The sequence below is a fragment of the Lissotriton vulgaris genome, chromosome 5 (genome assembly GCF_964263255.1).
Source record: "Lissotriton vulgaris chromosome 5, aLisVul1.2, whole genome shotgun sequence".
Taxonomy (NCBI): domain Eukaryota; kingdom Metazoa; phylum Chordata; class Amphibia; order Caudata; family Salamandridae; genus Lissotriton; species Lissotriton vulgaris.
The window spans coordinates 81776771-81792096 of NC_141693.1; the positions used below are offsets into that span (position 1 = coordinate 81776771).

The 15326-nt window shown below is 45.9% G+C and overlaps 1 protein-coding gene across 1 annotated transcript in view; it reads left to right on the forward strand.

Annotated features, from left to right (window-relative positions):
* LOC147710253 (butyrophilin subfamily 1 member A1-like) overlaps positions 1–15326 on the forward strand; it is a 135897-nt gene that overhangs the window by 103820 nt on the left and 16751 nt on the right. The window contains exon 3 of the mRNA XM_086919964.1: positions 10506–10552. Within this exon, the coding sequence (XP_086776090.1) occupies positions 10506–10552 (47 nt within the window). The remainder of the gene's footprint in view (positions 1–10505; positions 10553–15326) is intronic.

Here is a 15326-nt window from a genome sequence, read left to right on the forward strand (position 1 = left end):
ACCTGAGACAATTTCCAAACTTCGTTGTAAATAGCATATATCCATCTTTTGGACCTGCCTCCTTCAGGGCCTTCAACAAAGTCATTCAAATCAACATTGTCAGTCAATTGTGATAAATGATGTTTAACTGACGCTCAAGTGGAATGTTTAAGCCACTTTTGACACAATTTACCTACAGAACAGGTAGTAACAGAATGGGAGCTTTCAAAACGGGGGTCCGCCCTAACCTCTGTGTCGCCTGGAGTGAGACCCAGAAAACGATGTTGGCAGGAATCTGAACTTTTTTGCCATAATAACCAAACATGGGGATCCAAGCCGGAAATATTGAAGGAGGTATTAGTAATTAGGGACTACAATTCATCAATAGACATGTCTGTGTGATTGTCCCATTTGGGATAAGCACCTAGATCAGGAATGGTAATAGGATTAATTTTTTAGAAGTAGCCAATCCAAAGCAAGTTGTGTGTGAAATCGTCAAATTTAAATACAACATGTGGTTAGGGATGAGACATGCAAAATTCAAAGCTTCAGTTCCTTGCATCTGCCAGCTTTTTGAACCCCAAACAGATTTAAGATCAATGGTATCTTTCCACAGCTCATAGCCCCCTATACCTAATTGATCCATAAAGAACTTCGAATAAATTACATTTGTGTGGAAGAGTCTAACCTTGGAAGTTGACTTTGCAGTCATTTTGAAATAAAAGGCTTCGGGATCAGTTTGACTAAAATCAGTAAAATAAGTAAATGTTTTCAATAGGGTTTTAGAACTACCTTCAATGGGAGCTGGGCAATCTTCCCATTGTGTAAAATTAACCACATTTCTAAATGTATTTGCTTCATGCAGGAAATGATTGCCATAGTGCTGATCGCAGAATAGGTCTGCATGACTAGCAGAATTTAAATACAAATCTTTAGCATCAAATGCAGCATAATATTTCAAATCAGAAAAAAGGGCCTCTACGGCCTGGATATCCCAATCATCAGAGCATATGTTTTGTTTAACCACATCCCCCATTGAAACACGAAGTACATTGGGGACATTTATCACCTCCTTTGGGCCAGGAATTTGACATTTTACAGCATCCCAAACAATCCCATCCAACACAGGCTAGGCAGTGATGTTAACAAAAGTCTCGTCCCTCTTCATTCTGTGTGATGAAGAGTGGGGTGCCAAAGTTCCATCAATTAATCTAATTGAAGATCTTTCTTTAAGACAAAAAAACATAACTACAAATCCAATCGATATGATCAAAAAAATGGAGAAGAGCACCAGCCAATTGTAAGTCCAAGGGGAAATTAAAAAGTGTCTTTTACACCTAACAGAAAAAATAGAAATGTTTGATGGGGCTCTAGAAGTTGTCGAGTCAGAGTCAAATGAAAAATGTGACTAGTCCATTGCAAGTGTCTGCACACCAGACAATGACACATCTGTGGGATAAGTATACTCAGTATCTTCTTGGGGACCACCAGTCGGTGGATTCAATATTGGATTAGTAACTGTAGTCATCTCAATGGCAATGTATTGCCTGTTGGTGTTAGCTGGGGCCAAAACAGAGTTTCTCATCATTGCTTGACAAGAGACCCCTAGAGTCATACTAAGAAGAATCAACCACTTGTTGTAGTTTGACATTGTCAATGGATATGTACCTGTTATCATTGCGACCAGGAAGTGGAGGTAAAATGACTGTTATTGTATCCTGCACGCCAAGAACTGGAACAGGTGCACAATAAGAGGAAGAACTCCTCCTTGTTCTCCACCTTCTCACGGACCAGGTCATCGACTCGAGGTAACCAGACAACTACCGGAATCTGAAGTACAGCATCAGTTGTGGAGGGCAAGTGTTCCTTTGCAAGACTGTCTCGAGTCTCTTGTAGGTTCTGTAATACAGCAGCATGATCATCTACGTCAAAGGGTTCGTTTGACGCCGCCATGTCTAGACCCATGTCTAGACCCTCAAGGTCCTGGACAAACATCTTCATGTCAAAGAGCATTTCGTATGGGGTCCGCCCACCCAGAGACCTTCTAGGGAGATAATTAAGTGCACGTTGTTTGCTATACACATGGGACATCCAGCTCCTGCCAGTACCTAAATCCCTAGCTGTCAAGGATTGCTTTAAGTCAAGGTTCATCCGCTCCACAACGGAATTGCCCTCAGGCCGGAATGAAGACAAAAATTTGACCTGCAACCCCAAAGACCTCATGACTTCTTTTTATGCCTTAGAGGCTAACGCCTAGCCTTGGTCAGAATGAAGGGTGCCACATGCAAAAATTCCCACAAAGACACGCAAATCCCTGATGACGGTTTGAGCATCAGCGCTGCGTTGTGGCCAGACCCATAAAAAGCATGTGCATGGATCCACTGCAACTAAGACGAACTTATACGCAGTATCAAAAGAAAAAGGACCGCATTGATCTAATTAAACATACGCAAGTGGTTTATTAATCAATCAATCAATTAATCAAGGCACTTTTAAAGTGCACTACATGCCCGTGAGGGTCTTAAGGCACTGGGGGGGCTACTGATCGAAGAGCCAGGTCTTGAGGAGTCTTCTGAAGGCCAGTAGGTCTTGGGTCTGCCGTAGGTTGGTGGGGAGGGTGTTCCAGGTCTTGGTGGCGAGGTGGGAGAAAGATCTGCCACCAGAGGTCTTTCTTCGGATGTGGGGGACTGTGGCGAGGGCGAGGCCAGGGGAGCGGAGCTGGCGGGTGGGGGTGTAGAAGCTGAGTCGTCTGTTGAGGTATGCTGGTCTGGTGTTGTGGATTGCTTTGTGTGCGTGGATGAGGAGCTTGAAGGTTATCCTCTTGTTGACAGGAAGCCAATGCAGGTCTCTCAGGTTGGGTGTGATGTGGCTGTGGATATAGAGGAGCAGACGTGCAGAGGCTTTCTGGATGCGTTGCAGCTGTCTCAGGAGCTTGGCCGATGTACCTGCGTAGAGGTCATTGCCATAGTCCAGCCTGCTGGTGAGGAGGGCCTGGGTGACTGTTCTTCTTGTTTCAGTGGTGATCCACTTGAAGATCCTGTGGAGCATTCGTAGGGTGTTGAAGCAGGATGAGGAGACCGTTGACCTGATTAGTCATGGAGAGGGTGGAGTCGAGATTGACACCTAAGTTGCTGTTCCCAGTGTTGTTGGCCACCAGTAGCCATCCCAGGCAGTAGGGATGGAGCCGAGGATGAGGACCTCCGCCTTGTCCGAGTTCAGCTTCAGTCAGCTGTTCCTCATCCATTCTTTAAGGTTGGTTTTGGCGGTGTGAGGGTCTTTGGTGAGGGAGAGGATCAGCTGGGTGTCGTCGGCGTAGGAGATGATGTTGAGGTCATGCTGGTGAGCGACGTGGGCAAGGGGTGCCATGTAGATGTCTAACGGTGTTGGGCTGAGAGATGAGCTCTGGGGTACGCCGCAGATGATCTCTGTGGCATTGGAGCAGAAGGGGAAGGCGGACGCTCTGAGTTCTACCAAAGAGGAAGGATGTGGTCCAGTCCAGGGCCTCCTCTTGGATCCCGGCATCGTGTAGGCGTGTTCGTAGTGTGCGATGGCAGACCGTGTCGAAGGCGGCTGACAGGTCCAGGAGGATAAGGGCCGCTGTTTCTCCATTGTCTAGCAGGGTCCTGATGTCATCTGGGACGGCAATGAGGGCGGTTTTGGTGTTGTGGCTGCTGCGGAAGCCGGACTGGGAAGGGTCCAGGATGTTGTTCTCCTCGAGGTATCGGGTCAGTTGTTTGTTGACGATTTTCTCGGTGACCTTCACTGGGATCGGGAGCAGGGAGATGGGTCGGAAGTTCTTGAGGTCCTTGGGGTCCGCCTTGAGGTCCTTGAGTAAGGCATTGATCTCAGCGTGCTTCCAGCTTTCCGGGAAGGTTGCTGTCTCGAAGGAGATGTTGATTACTTTCCAGAGATGGGGTGCGATGGCTGTGCTGGCTTTGTTGAAGATGTGGTGAGGGCATGGGTCTAACGGTGATCCGCAGTGGATGGTGTTCATGATCTCGCTGGTGTCCTCGTCGTTGATGTTGGTCCAGGAGAGTAGGCGGTTGGTGCAGGTGGTGGTCATGGGGGTGGTGGTTGTTGGGGAGGTCGTGGCGTTGCAGCTGTTGTGGATGTTTGCGATCTTGCAGTGGAAGAAGGTGGCCAGCGAATCGCACAGGTCTTGTGAAGGTGGGATGTCGTTGGTGTTGGAGCTTGAGGTTGGAGAGTTCCTTCATGATGCTGAAGAGCTCTTTGCTGTTGTGTGCATTGTTATTTAGGATGTCTTTGAATGAGGTCCTCTTGGCGGATCTGATGAGGTGAGAGTGTCTGCGGGTGGCGTTCTTGTGTGCTGCGTAGCTGTCCGTTTTTCATTCACGGAGCCAGTTCTTCTCCAGTTTTTAGCATATTCGATTGGAGGCCTGGAGGTCTTCAGTGAACGAGGTGGCTTTCTTGCTGGTGTGGCTGTTAGAGGGTGTCTTGAGTGGGGCGAGGGTGTTGGTGCAGTCGTCGATCCACTGAGGTTGCGGGCGGCGGTGTTGGGGTCGGGGAGTCGGCAGGTGGGATCTGGGTGAGGGTGGTGGTTAGCTGGTCTTCGGTGACTTTGCTCCAGAAGCGTCGAGGCATCTTTTGGGTGCGGTGGTGCGTGGTTGGTTTCCTGAAGGTGAAGTGGATGCAGTGGTGGTCGGTCCAGTGGGGTTCGGTTGTGTCGTTGAAGGAGATGTGGGGGCTTGCAGTGAAAATGGGGTTGAGCGTGTGACCGGCGTGAGAGTTGTCACAAGCTGTCTAAGTCCGAGTTTGGCGAGATTGCCTATCAGGGTGGTGGAGTTGGTGTCGTTGTTCTTGAGGTGGAAGTTCAGGTCTCCGCGGAGGATAAAGGGGAGGGCGTGTGTGCTGACGAAGTCGGCAATGGAGTCGCTGAACTGTGGTTGGGGTCCGGGGGGTCTGTAGACGAGGGTTCCTCTGAGGGTCGTGTTGGGATCTGTGTGGATCTGGAAGTGCATGTGTTCGGCAGTGCTAAGAGTGTCATCGGTGAGTCAAGACTCTGAGGGTGTTCCTGTGGACGATGGTGAGTCCTACTCCTATGGTACTTTCCCTGCGGGTGATCTTGTAGCCATCCGGGATGGCTATGGCGATGTCAGGTGCTGAGGCAGGGTTCAGCCAGGTTTCTGTCAGGAAGGCTACGTCTGGGAAGGTAGCGTTGAGAAGGTCCCAAGCGCGACGGCGTATTTCCGGGCTGAACAGGTGTTGAGGAGGATGCATCTGAGGTAGTTGGGTTCTTTGGTTGGCGGTTTGGAGGGCCGGATGCTTGTGAAGCTGCAGTTCTGGCAGGTGAAGGGTCCCTGGGTGCCCTTCGGGGTGGCCCATAGCAGTTGTGATCTCGTCCGGGGTTGAGTGCATGGAGGGTGCTGGCATCATAGCTGAGTCGGATGTTGTGGTGTTCATGGGGGTCAGGGGTTCTGGCGCTGGGCGCGGTCCAGGCGCGGATGGGCGCAGATGGGTTTGCCTTAGGCATGCCACAAAATCACCTGGGCTGTTATTGTAGCCCATGGCTAACCTTTTGAACTGTCTTTGTTTGCCGCCGGAGGTAAAGGCTGTCCATTGGCTACTAATCGAGGACAGGTTATGGCTAAAAAAGTCATTGGAAATGTTGTGTGGTTTTAAACCTTTTTCTCATGAGACTATCGACCAGGGCAGAACTGTGAGTATTCTGTATTGGGCATGTCCGATAATGAGAGTTCAAATGACAGTAATCCAAAACTAGGCGGTACCACCCATCTGGCTAGGTCACAGTGAATAGAGGATTATTCATGGAATACACACGTTTCAATTACACCTTGATATTCCAATTGTTCAAGGATTTCCGTGATGGGAGCCTTCATTTCCAACCGCATGAGATATCGGGGTTGTGGCTGTGGCATCGACCGCAATTGAATCTCGTGTCTGGGCGAAGGTTTATCCAACCCCACTTGAGTACTGTACAAAGCCTGAGCAAGTCCCAGAGCCCATGCTTATGGAACATTTTGTGCCTGATTCTTGGGCACTGTGTGTGCGAAACTAGGGAGGATTACCTCCTCCCCTCTCAGAGCTACCAAAACGAAAGGTGGCGGCCAGTCTGTTTCCGCTAACAAAATGTCATATGTGGAAGTCAGATTTTCCCAAAAAATCCCTTTCATTGAACGCTGTATGTCACCCTCAATTAAAAGGACTATTTCATATAGTCTGTAATGGGGAGCCACTCTTTGTGTCATCTGTCTTTACGGTGATGAACGTTTCAGTTGCTGTCGCCTTCAGATACGGACGCAGTGCTTGCTGCACTATTGTAATCTCCGCTGCGCTGTCTAGCAGGGTTAGTGCCCATGTCTGGTTCCGAAGCTTATTTTTCTGAAACTGAGGTCGTTGATGCTTAAAGTCGTCCTGCTTTCCTTCACTATTAGCTTGGCAGGGCTGCTCATGTCCTTGTGGGGTACCCCGACCGCTGCCACGTTCTCCTCCACCAGCTTGTGAGACCGATGTTTCCTGTGAAGAATGAGGAGAACGTTGATCAGAAACCTGAAATCTATCAGGAGACCTAATTCTCGCACGGTCGTGCAAATCATATGGGCGCTCAGTAGACACTGGTATTGGTGATGCAGGACGCGACCCTTGTTTCTGTTGCTTTTTCCTCCGTTTTAAATTTTTACTTTATAACTTTGTGTAGGAAAAACCCGACAGTTGTCTTTAGCAGCTTTAGCATCTGAGTTTGTGGTTGAGCTGCTGTTTTAGCAAACGGCTTAACACCCATATTACTGTAGTGAAGTGTGGCTCAATGCTTAGAGCGGCAGACCTTGATGCAGAATGCTGGCCAGGGACCAGGGTTTGATTCCCGCCTCGGCGGATTTCGGGCTTAAATTCCTCTGACTGGATATTCTCGCCTCAGTGCCAATTCTAAGCATGGGTCCCACGCTGCAACTCTGGGCAATAGCTTGCTTAGTCTCCACAAAGGCCCCCTGATACACAAGGGATGCCTGGTTTCACCATGGGATGCCCAGGAGTGGACACCCCACAAGGAAAAGCCAGGAGGGGTTCCCTTGTGGTAGGAGTACAAGCGCCGGGATGCCTCCGGGTCACTGTTCGCGCTATACAAATACGCCACATTTACATTTACATTTACTGCTGCCAATGGTCTTATAAGCCTCCGCAATAATTTTCGGTAACTGCCGGGGTTTATCGGCATCGGGGACATTGCGTAAAGCATTAGACACCTGAAAGTTAACCGCATCTCCATTGACGTTAGCAAGGATGAGATCAGAAACTACGTCAAACACTCGGACAAGTCTCATTCCCAACTCTACAGCCGCCTCCGGACAGTGTTGATCCTGAACATGCTTGATCATGGAGGGCAGAACAGTCATTGACGGTTTGCCGAAGCACTATGCATAGACTGCTGCAAATACTTTACCCCAGCTCTCACAATCTGTTACCTCTAGTACTAAGTCTTTCTGCAAACTACTTCTTAGAATCCTGTGTTTCTCCACAGGAGACGAATTAGGAAATACTGCTTCCAGTAGGTCAAATTTCTCGGCAAGCCAAAAAGGCATCTCGCCTTTTTTCCTGGGGGCGCTTGCCCATAACCAAATTTACCATGACGGGACATATTTGTATCCCGGCCAGTCCAACTGGTTGCCCCACAGCTCCAGATGCCCCCACCTGGATGTTGCGTGAAACCTATTGCACAAAAACCCTATGTACCCCAACAACGGAGAAATAGAGTTGGCGTAACTCAGCCACAGGGACTGTTAGAAAACACGGAAGCGGAGTAAACCCGGCCAGAACTGGCCAAGTGGCCCCAGGAATAGACAAGGGACCTAACTGAACCGCATCCACGGTAATGAGAAGGGCACCATTAAACCAAACTTGATGCTGCCAAGCCAAAATCGGAATTTCCTGTGTAATATATGGTGCATACACTGCAGGCACGGTTGAGTGAGTGTAAGTATGGAACGTACCATCATCCGCATTTGCAGCAGGAAACGTAACCCAAAAGTAGAAAAGCTCTAATAGGTGTGCTGCATCAGCACTCACTAAGAAAAGCACTGCAATGCCTTCAGCGGGCACCCCAAACGTTGTCAAATGATTACGAAGGGGCACTCGACTATGCGCGGCTATATCAACATCACCCATCAGGACACAGTACAGGAAAACAATCTATATAAGGAGTAGCACAAACGGGTAGTAATTAAAAGTACGAACCTTTTTTTTAAATCTTAAGCTTGAATAAACCTATGAATTATCCATAGAGGTAGGTTCATCTGTCACTGCTGTTAACCAGAAACAGGTGAGGGTGCTGTGGAGTAGTATAGATAAGATATGGAGGTGAGCAACCCAATATACCCTTGCGGGCTCGGGCAATACTTGTTATAAAGAAAAGGCCAGCAAGGGATTTTGTTTAATTGCTTATTGGTCAGCAATGTTAGGACTTGTTATGAAAATCAAGGATCCTGAAACTGTTATTAATCAGTTGCTGTAATTGATTGTTGATTTGGAATAAAGAGTCAAATAAGATCAGTATCTACCATGTTACCACACTAACATAGTAAATAACTTCAAAAACCAGGATTTTGTTTTGTCTGAAAATTATTATTTGTTTTCAAGGCAAAAAGTATATACAAAACAGAAATATTTATATAAAATAGGGTGCATACACAGATATTGTTTAGATATTCAAGGTACAGGTTATTATCACCTTTGGTCTATCTAAACAGAAGATCCAAACTGCTAATACAACATAACATAATGATTCCAACTAAAAAAGAAGAAAATCAAAAAATGGTACATTGAATCATGTGCAGAATTGGACTAGAATGTCGACGTTTCGGTCTTTATAGAGTTTTCATAAGACCATCATCAGGACGATATAATTCAACATACAGTAGATGACCCTTTTTAGTCAGAATATAAAGGTCTTCCCTCTGTTTCAAGGAACGTTAGTGGTTCCAATGGTTTTGGATAGCAGGAAGGGTAAGTCTTTTTATACCCGGAATACTTGTGCTCTTGAGTTGATAGAAATTCAAGTAGTAGCTGGACCGCAACCTATTCGAGTTAAGCTAACCTTAACTCGAATAGGTTGCGGTCCGGCGCTTTCTTCATTAACTGAGATTTTCCTGCCTCGCCTTGCTAATTTTGGAAATTCGAATTGTGGTTTTCCCAGTGATCTACAAACATTGGATCCCCAGCTACTACTTGAATTTCTATCAACTCAAGAGCACAAGTATTCCGGGTATAAGATCCATTAGATCCATTAGAGGATAGAATTCATAGGCAGATCATGTTGATCCATCACAGGAGGAATCAACATACACATCCTATAGATGCCAACAGATTATTTCTACAAAAAAAGTAAGAAATCCTAAGCAGTAAGAGTGCCTCGAGGTTACAGCATATAGTGACATTACTTCTCCTCTGTGCAGAGGTAGTACGGTGCACTAATCCCTCCAGAGTTGTAGAACGTTGAAGATGGACGGAGGCAGGGACTGTGTGTCCATTGATCCAAGGTTCTGGAGTAATGATGTGTTTTTAAAGTTGCAGATGTATTGTGTGCTAATCCCACCAAGGTTCTAGAGCAGTGATAATTGTGATTACAGTGTTAGCAGTTGCGTGCTAATCCCACCAAGGTTCTAGAGCAGTGATGATGGTGATTGCAGTGTTAGCAGTTGTGTGCTAATCCCACCAAGGTTCTAGAGTGGTGATGATGGGGCTTGCAGTGGTATGTGTTAATCACAGCTAGGTTCTAGAGCAGTGCTGCAGCTTGTAGGCAATTTATCATTGTTGTAAATAAAACTGACAATACCCATTTTAATGGTACACGGTTTAATGACCCTAAAAGGATGAGTTTGCCTGGCTGGAATTCACAGTTCGGTCTTGCAGGTTACACAGATGCCACCAGTGAGCACTTTCCTCACTGAACCCTCTACAGGCAATAACATTACAAACATATATATATTTTTTTGGGGGGGTGGGGGGAGAAAGTGGTTTGGTGTTCCAGAGTTCTACAGCAGTGATGGTGGGGTTTGCAGTGCAGAGATTGTCTGCTAATCCTTCCAAGGTTCTAGAGGATTGGCGACAAGGTTTGCAGGTGTGCTAGTGTTGTGGGTGCTGGCAGGAATACACTTGACGCCAATTAAGAAGGTATTTAATAAGTTTGTAGTACATACCCCACCTGGAGTAGATATAACCTGTTAGTCAGCCCGGAGCTCCATTAACTAACCATTGTGCCTAGAAGACCGGCGCCTTGGCACTTCATGGCCTCCCGTGGTGCATGCTGGTCTCACTGAGCTATCTGCCTGCCTTAGAACCTCCACATGCCTGGCATAAAATATGAAAGGCACTTTCGGATATCGTTAGAGCTGTGACTGTTGTGTATGAACAGTAACTCACACTGAGCACTAATCTGCAGTCGCTGTTCTTTATATGGCACCTTATGTCAAATGCAGGCCTTATGTGATTTTCATCCTTTGTTCCTGTAGCTGTCATTGCTCTTTAATACAAAGATGATTTTTGTATTATTACAGGTGTAAAAGTGGTAAGGCTCAGGGCCCAGAGGTGAAGAAATATAAAGGTAAATATCACTGTGATGATTATCTGTTTATGTTACAGTTCATGAAAATGGTATGGATGGTTATATGCTGTATAAAGCACACAGGTGCTTCTATAACAAAATATTAACCTATGATCACAGAAAAGACAAACTATTATCCAATTTAGCTCAAGCCACTACAAACAAAGTTATAGAATCACTTTTCTGATGGATACTTCTAAGTGAATTTTCCTAACTGTTTCAATATTTCCCATCGTCAGACTGGATCTAGAAAATTACAAACATTACCCTGCTGTGCCGGTAGGAGTTGCTGTGCGGCTTCTCACCAACATCGGTGCGCTCCAGAAGTAACATGCAGAGTTGCATGCAAGTGTACCCATGCATGCTGATGTTCTGTCTGTTTACAAGACCAGTCAATCAAAATTCTAAAGTAAATCCACTGTACAAGGGAAAATGTCACCCCCTAAAACTACAGGATTCAAGTCCTGTAGGGATTGTCGCAATCAAATGTTCAGGCTGGACTGTTCCCACAAGTAACAGGGTCAAGACTGATATGCATATGGCTGGGTCCCAACTGGGGTTGTGTGGTGAGCAAAAGAATTATGGATTAAACCTAGGGGCATATTATCAAGGGGGGTTATCTCCGCTTTTTTGGCTTTAAAAGCCAAGAAAGCGGAGATAAAATTATCTCCCTATTACCTAGCAGTCGCTAACACCAGTTAGCGACAGCTAGTAGGAGATAGCGACCATCTTGGACCCCACTTTGCATGTCAGTGATATTTATCACTAATGACATGCAAAGTGGGTGTGCCAAGATGTTAGCGACTGAAAACAGTCGCTAACATCCCTATCTCCTATTACCAACTTTTGGAGATGTTCGCGCTAAGCGCGAATATCTCCAAAAGCTAACACCTGCCCTGAGCAGTTCTTAGCCATGTTATCCAATGGGAGGTGGATAACATGGCTAAGAGCATTAGCTCGGTAATGCATGAATATCGCTGACTTTTCAGCGATATTCATGCATTACGGCAATTTTTATCGCATTTGCGATAAACATTGGTAATACCAAGGTTTATTTGCGGTAAAAATCGCCACAGCTCGGCGGTAAATTTTTGTCTCTAACCAAGCAATAGCGATAATTATCGCTATTGCTTGGTAATATGCCCGCTAGATCCTTGTGACTGGGGGTGAATGTTTGCATTGTCCAGCATTCCGTCCATCAATTGTTTCTCTTGCATATCTGTAAATCCTGGGCATGGTTTGGGAGGATCTTTTGTCACAGCAGCATAGCCGGGTCCTGTAACCAAGCATGCACAAGCTTTATCTTCATGCTTAGAGAATGAGCTGCGTCAGTTGACTGCATTTGATCTCCCTCCTGAAGTTGTTGATGTTATCTAGACAGCCAGGCGTCCCTCCACGCAATCAGTATCTGCCTGCCATTGGGACAGGTTTGTTGTGTGGTACTCAGCAGATTGACCCACTTCAAGCCAAATTATCCAAAGTATTGCTTTTTGTGTTGTCCGTAGCCCAGCACAGACTTCTTTTGGCACAGTTAAAGGTTATTTATCAGCTCTTTCGGATGTTTTGGATTTGCCAGATCAGCTCTCTTTATTTCAACCACCTGTTGTGTTGCGTCCTTAAAAGGTTTATCTTTACCTTTCATCATGCCTCAGTGGGATCTGATCTTGAGGGCAGATTTACTAACATTTCACTTTATGAAGTGGTGCAAGGCTGCTTTGCGTTAAAGTTAAATGCTCCATATTTACAAAGGTATGACACATTTCTGCTGCCTACTTGTACTGGTCCACTGTATGCTGCCTAGAATCAATGCAGATCCCCTTGCACCATGGTGCAATTGTGTCTGCATTACAACAATATTTAAAGGCATTTCCTTTTTTCTATTTGTGATGCAGACTGTATCATACGTAGAAATAGGAATTAACCAAAAGAAATAAGGATATTTTTCCTCGTTATGCCTAGGTCTGGGAGGTGCACGATATTGACCCATTCTCAGGTTTACAACTCCCTTTAAATCTGGGATTTAGCTCAAATCTGTGGGTTGATGCATGAGAACATCCATACTCCACCCATGGAACGCCTCCCTACCACAAGGTAACGCAAGGCAGTGATATGCACTACCTTATGTTACTTTGGGTTTGCGTGGTTCAGGAAATCCCACTAAAAGACCTGTGTTGCCTTGAAAGAACTTGAGTCACATAAGGGCAACACAAACCCTTAGTAAATCTGCCTCTTAGTTCTCACATTCCTATTGTGTACTCCCTTTGAACCGCTGCAGTTGTCCACTGTGGCTTTTCAGTCTGAAGACAGGTTTCCTCATTGCCATAACATCAGCACGAAGCAAGAAAAAGCTACAGGCTCTCTCTGTCAACCCGCTTCATAAAACATGCGACACGGCCAAGCTTGCATTGAGGATGCAAGCCTCTTTTCTCTTCTTTTGCTGTTGGGTAAACATCATCCATCCGGCATTCTTTCCTCCACCTTCCCACATTAAAGAAGAGGAGAGGCTCCATCTGCTGCACCCAAAAAGAGCCCTCAGCTTTTAAATTGATTGTACCAGGGAACTTTGCATGGACAATCAGCTCTTTTTTGGATTTATTGGAACAAAGAAAAGAAAAGCAGTGAGCAAGAGGGCCATCTCTCACTGGATTGTTCTCTGCATCACAGTCTGCTAATCACTGGCTAAGAATCAGACACTAGAAAGATTGCTGGCTCATTCCACCATAGCCAAGGCTGCTGCTACTACTGCGCTGACACACAGAGTGCCTGTATAGATATTTGCCAGGATCTTGGGATTCACCTCATACATTCATGAAGTAATACTCTCTGGACAGCCAGGTCTGTCGAGAAGGGCACTTTGCCCGATAGTCCTGCAGGACTTTATGGTTTGAGCCAGTTCAAGACCCACCACCTGGGAAGTATTGCTTGGTTATCTACAGGTGAGGAATCTGTGATTAAAAGTATAAATCAGAAGAACAAGTTACTTACCTTGGGTAAGTCTTTTCTGGTGGAAACTCTGTAACCACAGATTCCTCATCGACTCTCCCAGATCCCTGTTATTTTAATTAAGTTTTATTAGATTTTGTCACAAAACATACATCAATTGAAACAATTCCCATCTCCCCCAATCGTACACCAGTGGGTTCTTACAATGGAATGCTAGGTACTGACCCCAGAATGATCATGGTCGACATAATACAACCTTGTAAAGGCCAATTCTATCCGCTGAGTCCGAAGTGCACTAAGGGAATATGGAAGTGAAATTTAACTCCCCCCCCTCCTCCCGGTTCCCACCATTGGTGCATTGTTATCAGGACAGTCGTTGTGGGTCTGAAACACAGGAATCGTCAGTCAAGGAATCATGCAGTGTACCTGTCGTGTTATAGGGATGTATTGCAGTCATTGTGTCAGTCTTCCGGGTCGCGTCGTATATCGTAGTCACGTAATGTTTGTACCAGGGGCTCCCATGCATGCGCAGTCTCTAAAGCCCTGTCGTTCTGCTGCCGCCGTGCCAATTGGAATCTCAATGTGCTCTCTCCACCAGCCCATTTAAGGAACTCATTGCGCCACTTAGCATCTGTTGGACCTGTTTGTGCCTTTCAGTGCCGTGTGATTTCATGCTTCGCTAGGATAAGTCCCATATCTATGAATTTGCTAGTGACCTTGTTTTAGGGGTATACGGGAACCAGTGGAGGACCCCAACAGCCATGTCAAACTGTAATTTGCGCTCTGTCACCTTGTTAAGAGTATCCCCCACTGATTTCCAATAGAGGGCCAAGCTAGGACAGGTCCATAGCATGTGGTCAAGCTCCACTCCCACTGCTTTACATCTGGGGCAAGCCGCGGAATCTACAGCAAAGTATTTTTTGATCTTTCCCGGGGTCAAGTATGCCCGGTGAAGGAGATAAAAGTGAACCAGCTGAAATCGCGGATTGGGCGTGCTCTTCCAGGCCCGGCGCATCAGCTGTGCCCATACTGTCTCGGGAATTTCTTTCCCTAAGTCAGCTTCCCATTTATTCCTAAGCGTCTCTAGTGGTGGCAACCCCTCATTAAGCTCCCAGATCCCTGTTATGTGAACTGGATGCCTTTCTCCCTCTTAAAAGGTCCCTAGTCTAGAGATATGCACACTGGTCAAACAGTCTGCTATTAGGTATGTATCTGGGGTGCACACAGCCTAGAAAGCAACTGGCTTCAGTACGTATGGGTAGGGCTTATATGCAGATATGCATGCCACTTCCGGAGGGGAATGTTATTGGTGAGGAGCTGTACGATGCGACATACTGACGTTGAGGAGTACTATATGAAAATGTGCAGATTTAGTCTGACGCCTATGGAATATTCAAAAGGTAATCAATCTGCAGTCAGACAGAGTATCCACCAGAAAGAGTGTTACCGAAGGTATGTAACTTGTTCTTTAATATTAATGTGCACTCAAGTCCAGTATATTACTTGATTTGTGTCTGAAACCTTTGTCTTTTTCTGCCTTTCAAATAAAGCTTTTTATTCTTCTCTTTCTGTTTAAATCATTCTTTCCCCTTGTACATTCATTCTAAGTTTATCAGAAATTCCAATGCAGTAATTTCACACCTGAATTTACTGATAATGCTAAGAGCGGTAACTGCGGGTATTCAGGTATTGCAGTATTCTAAAATTTTTCCTATGGAATGCGACCTTACTTCAGATATTGGTCTTTGCTGCATTGAGAAGTCCAACATAATTGCAACGTAGTTTATTCAATTAGGGGAAGCATAAATTAGCAGTGAAAGGACCATGTGTA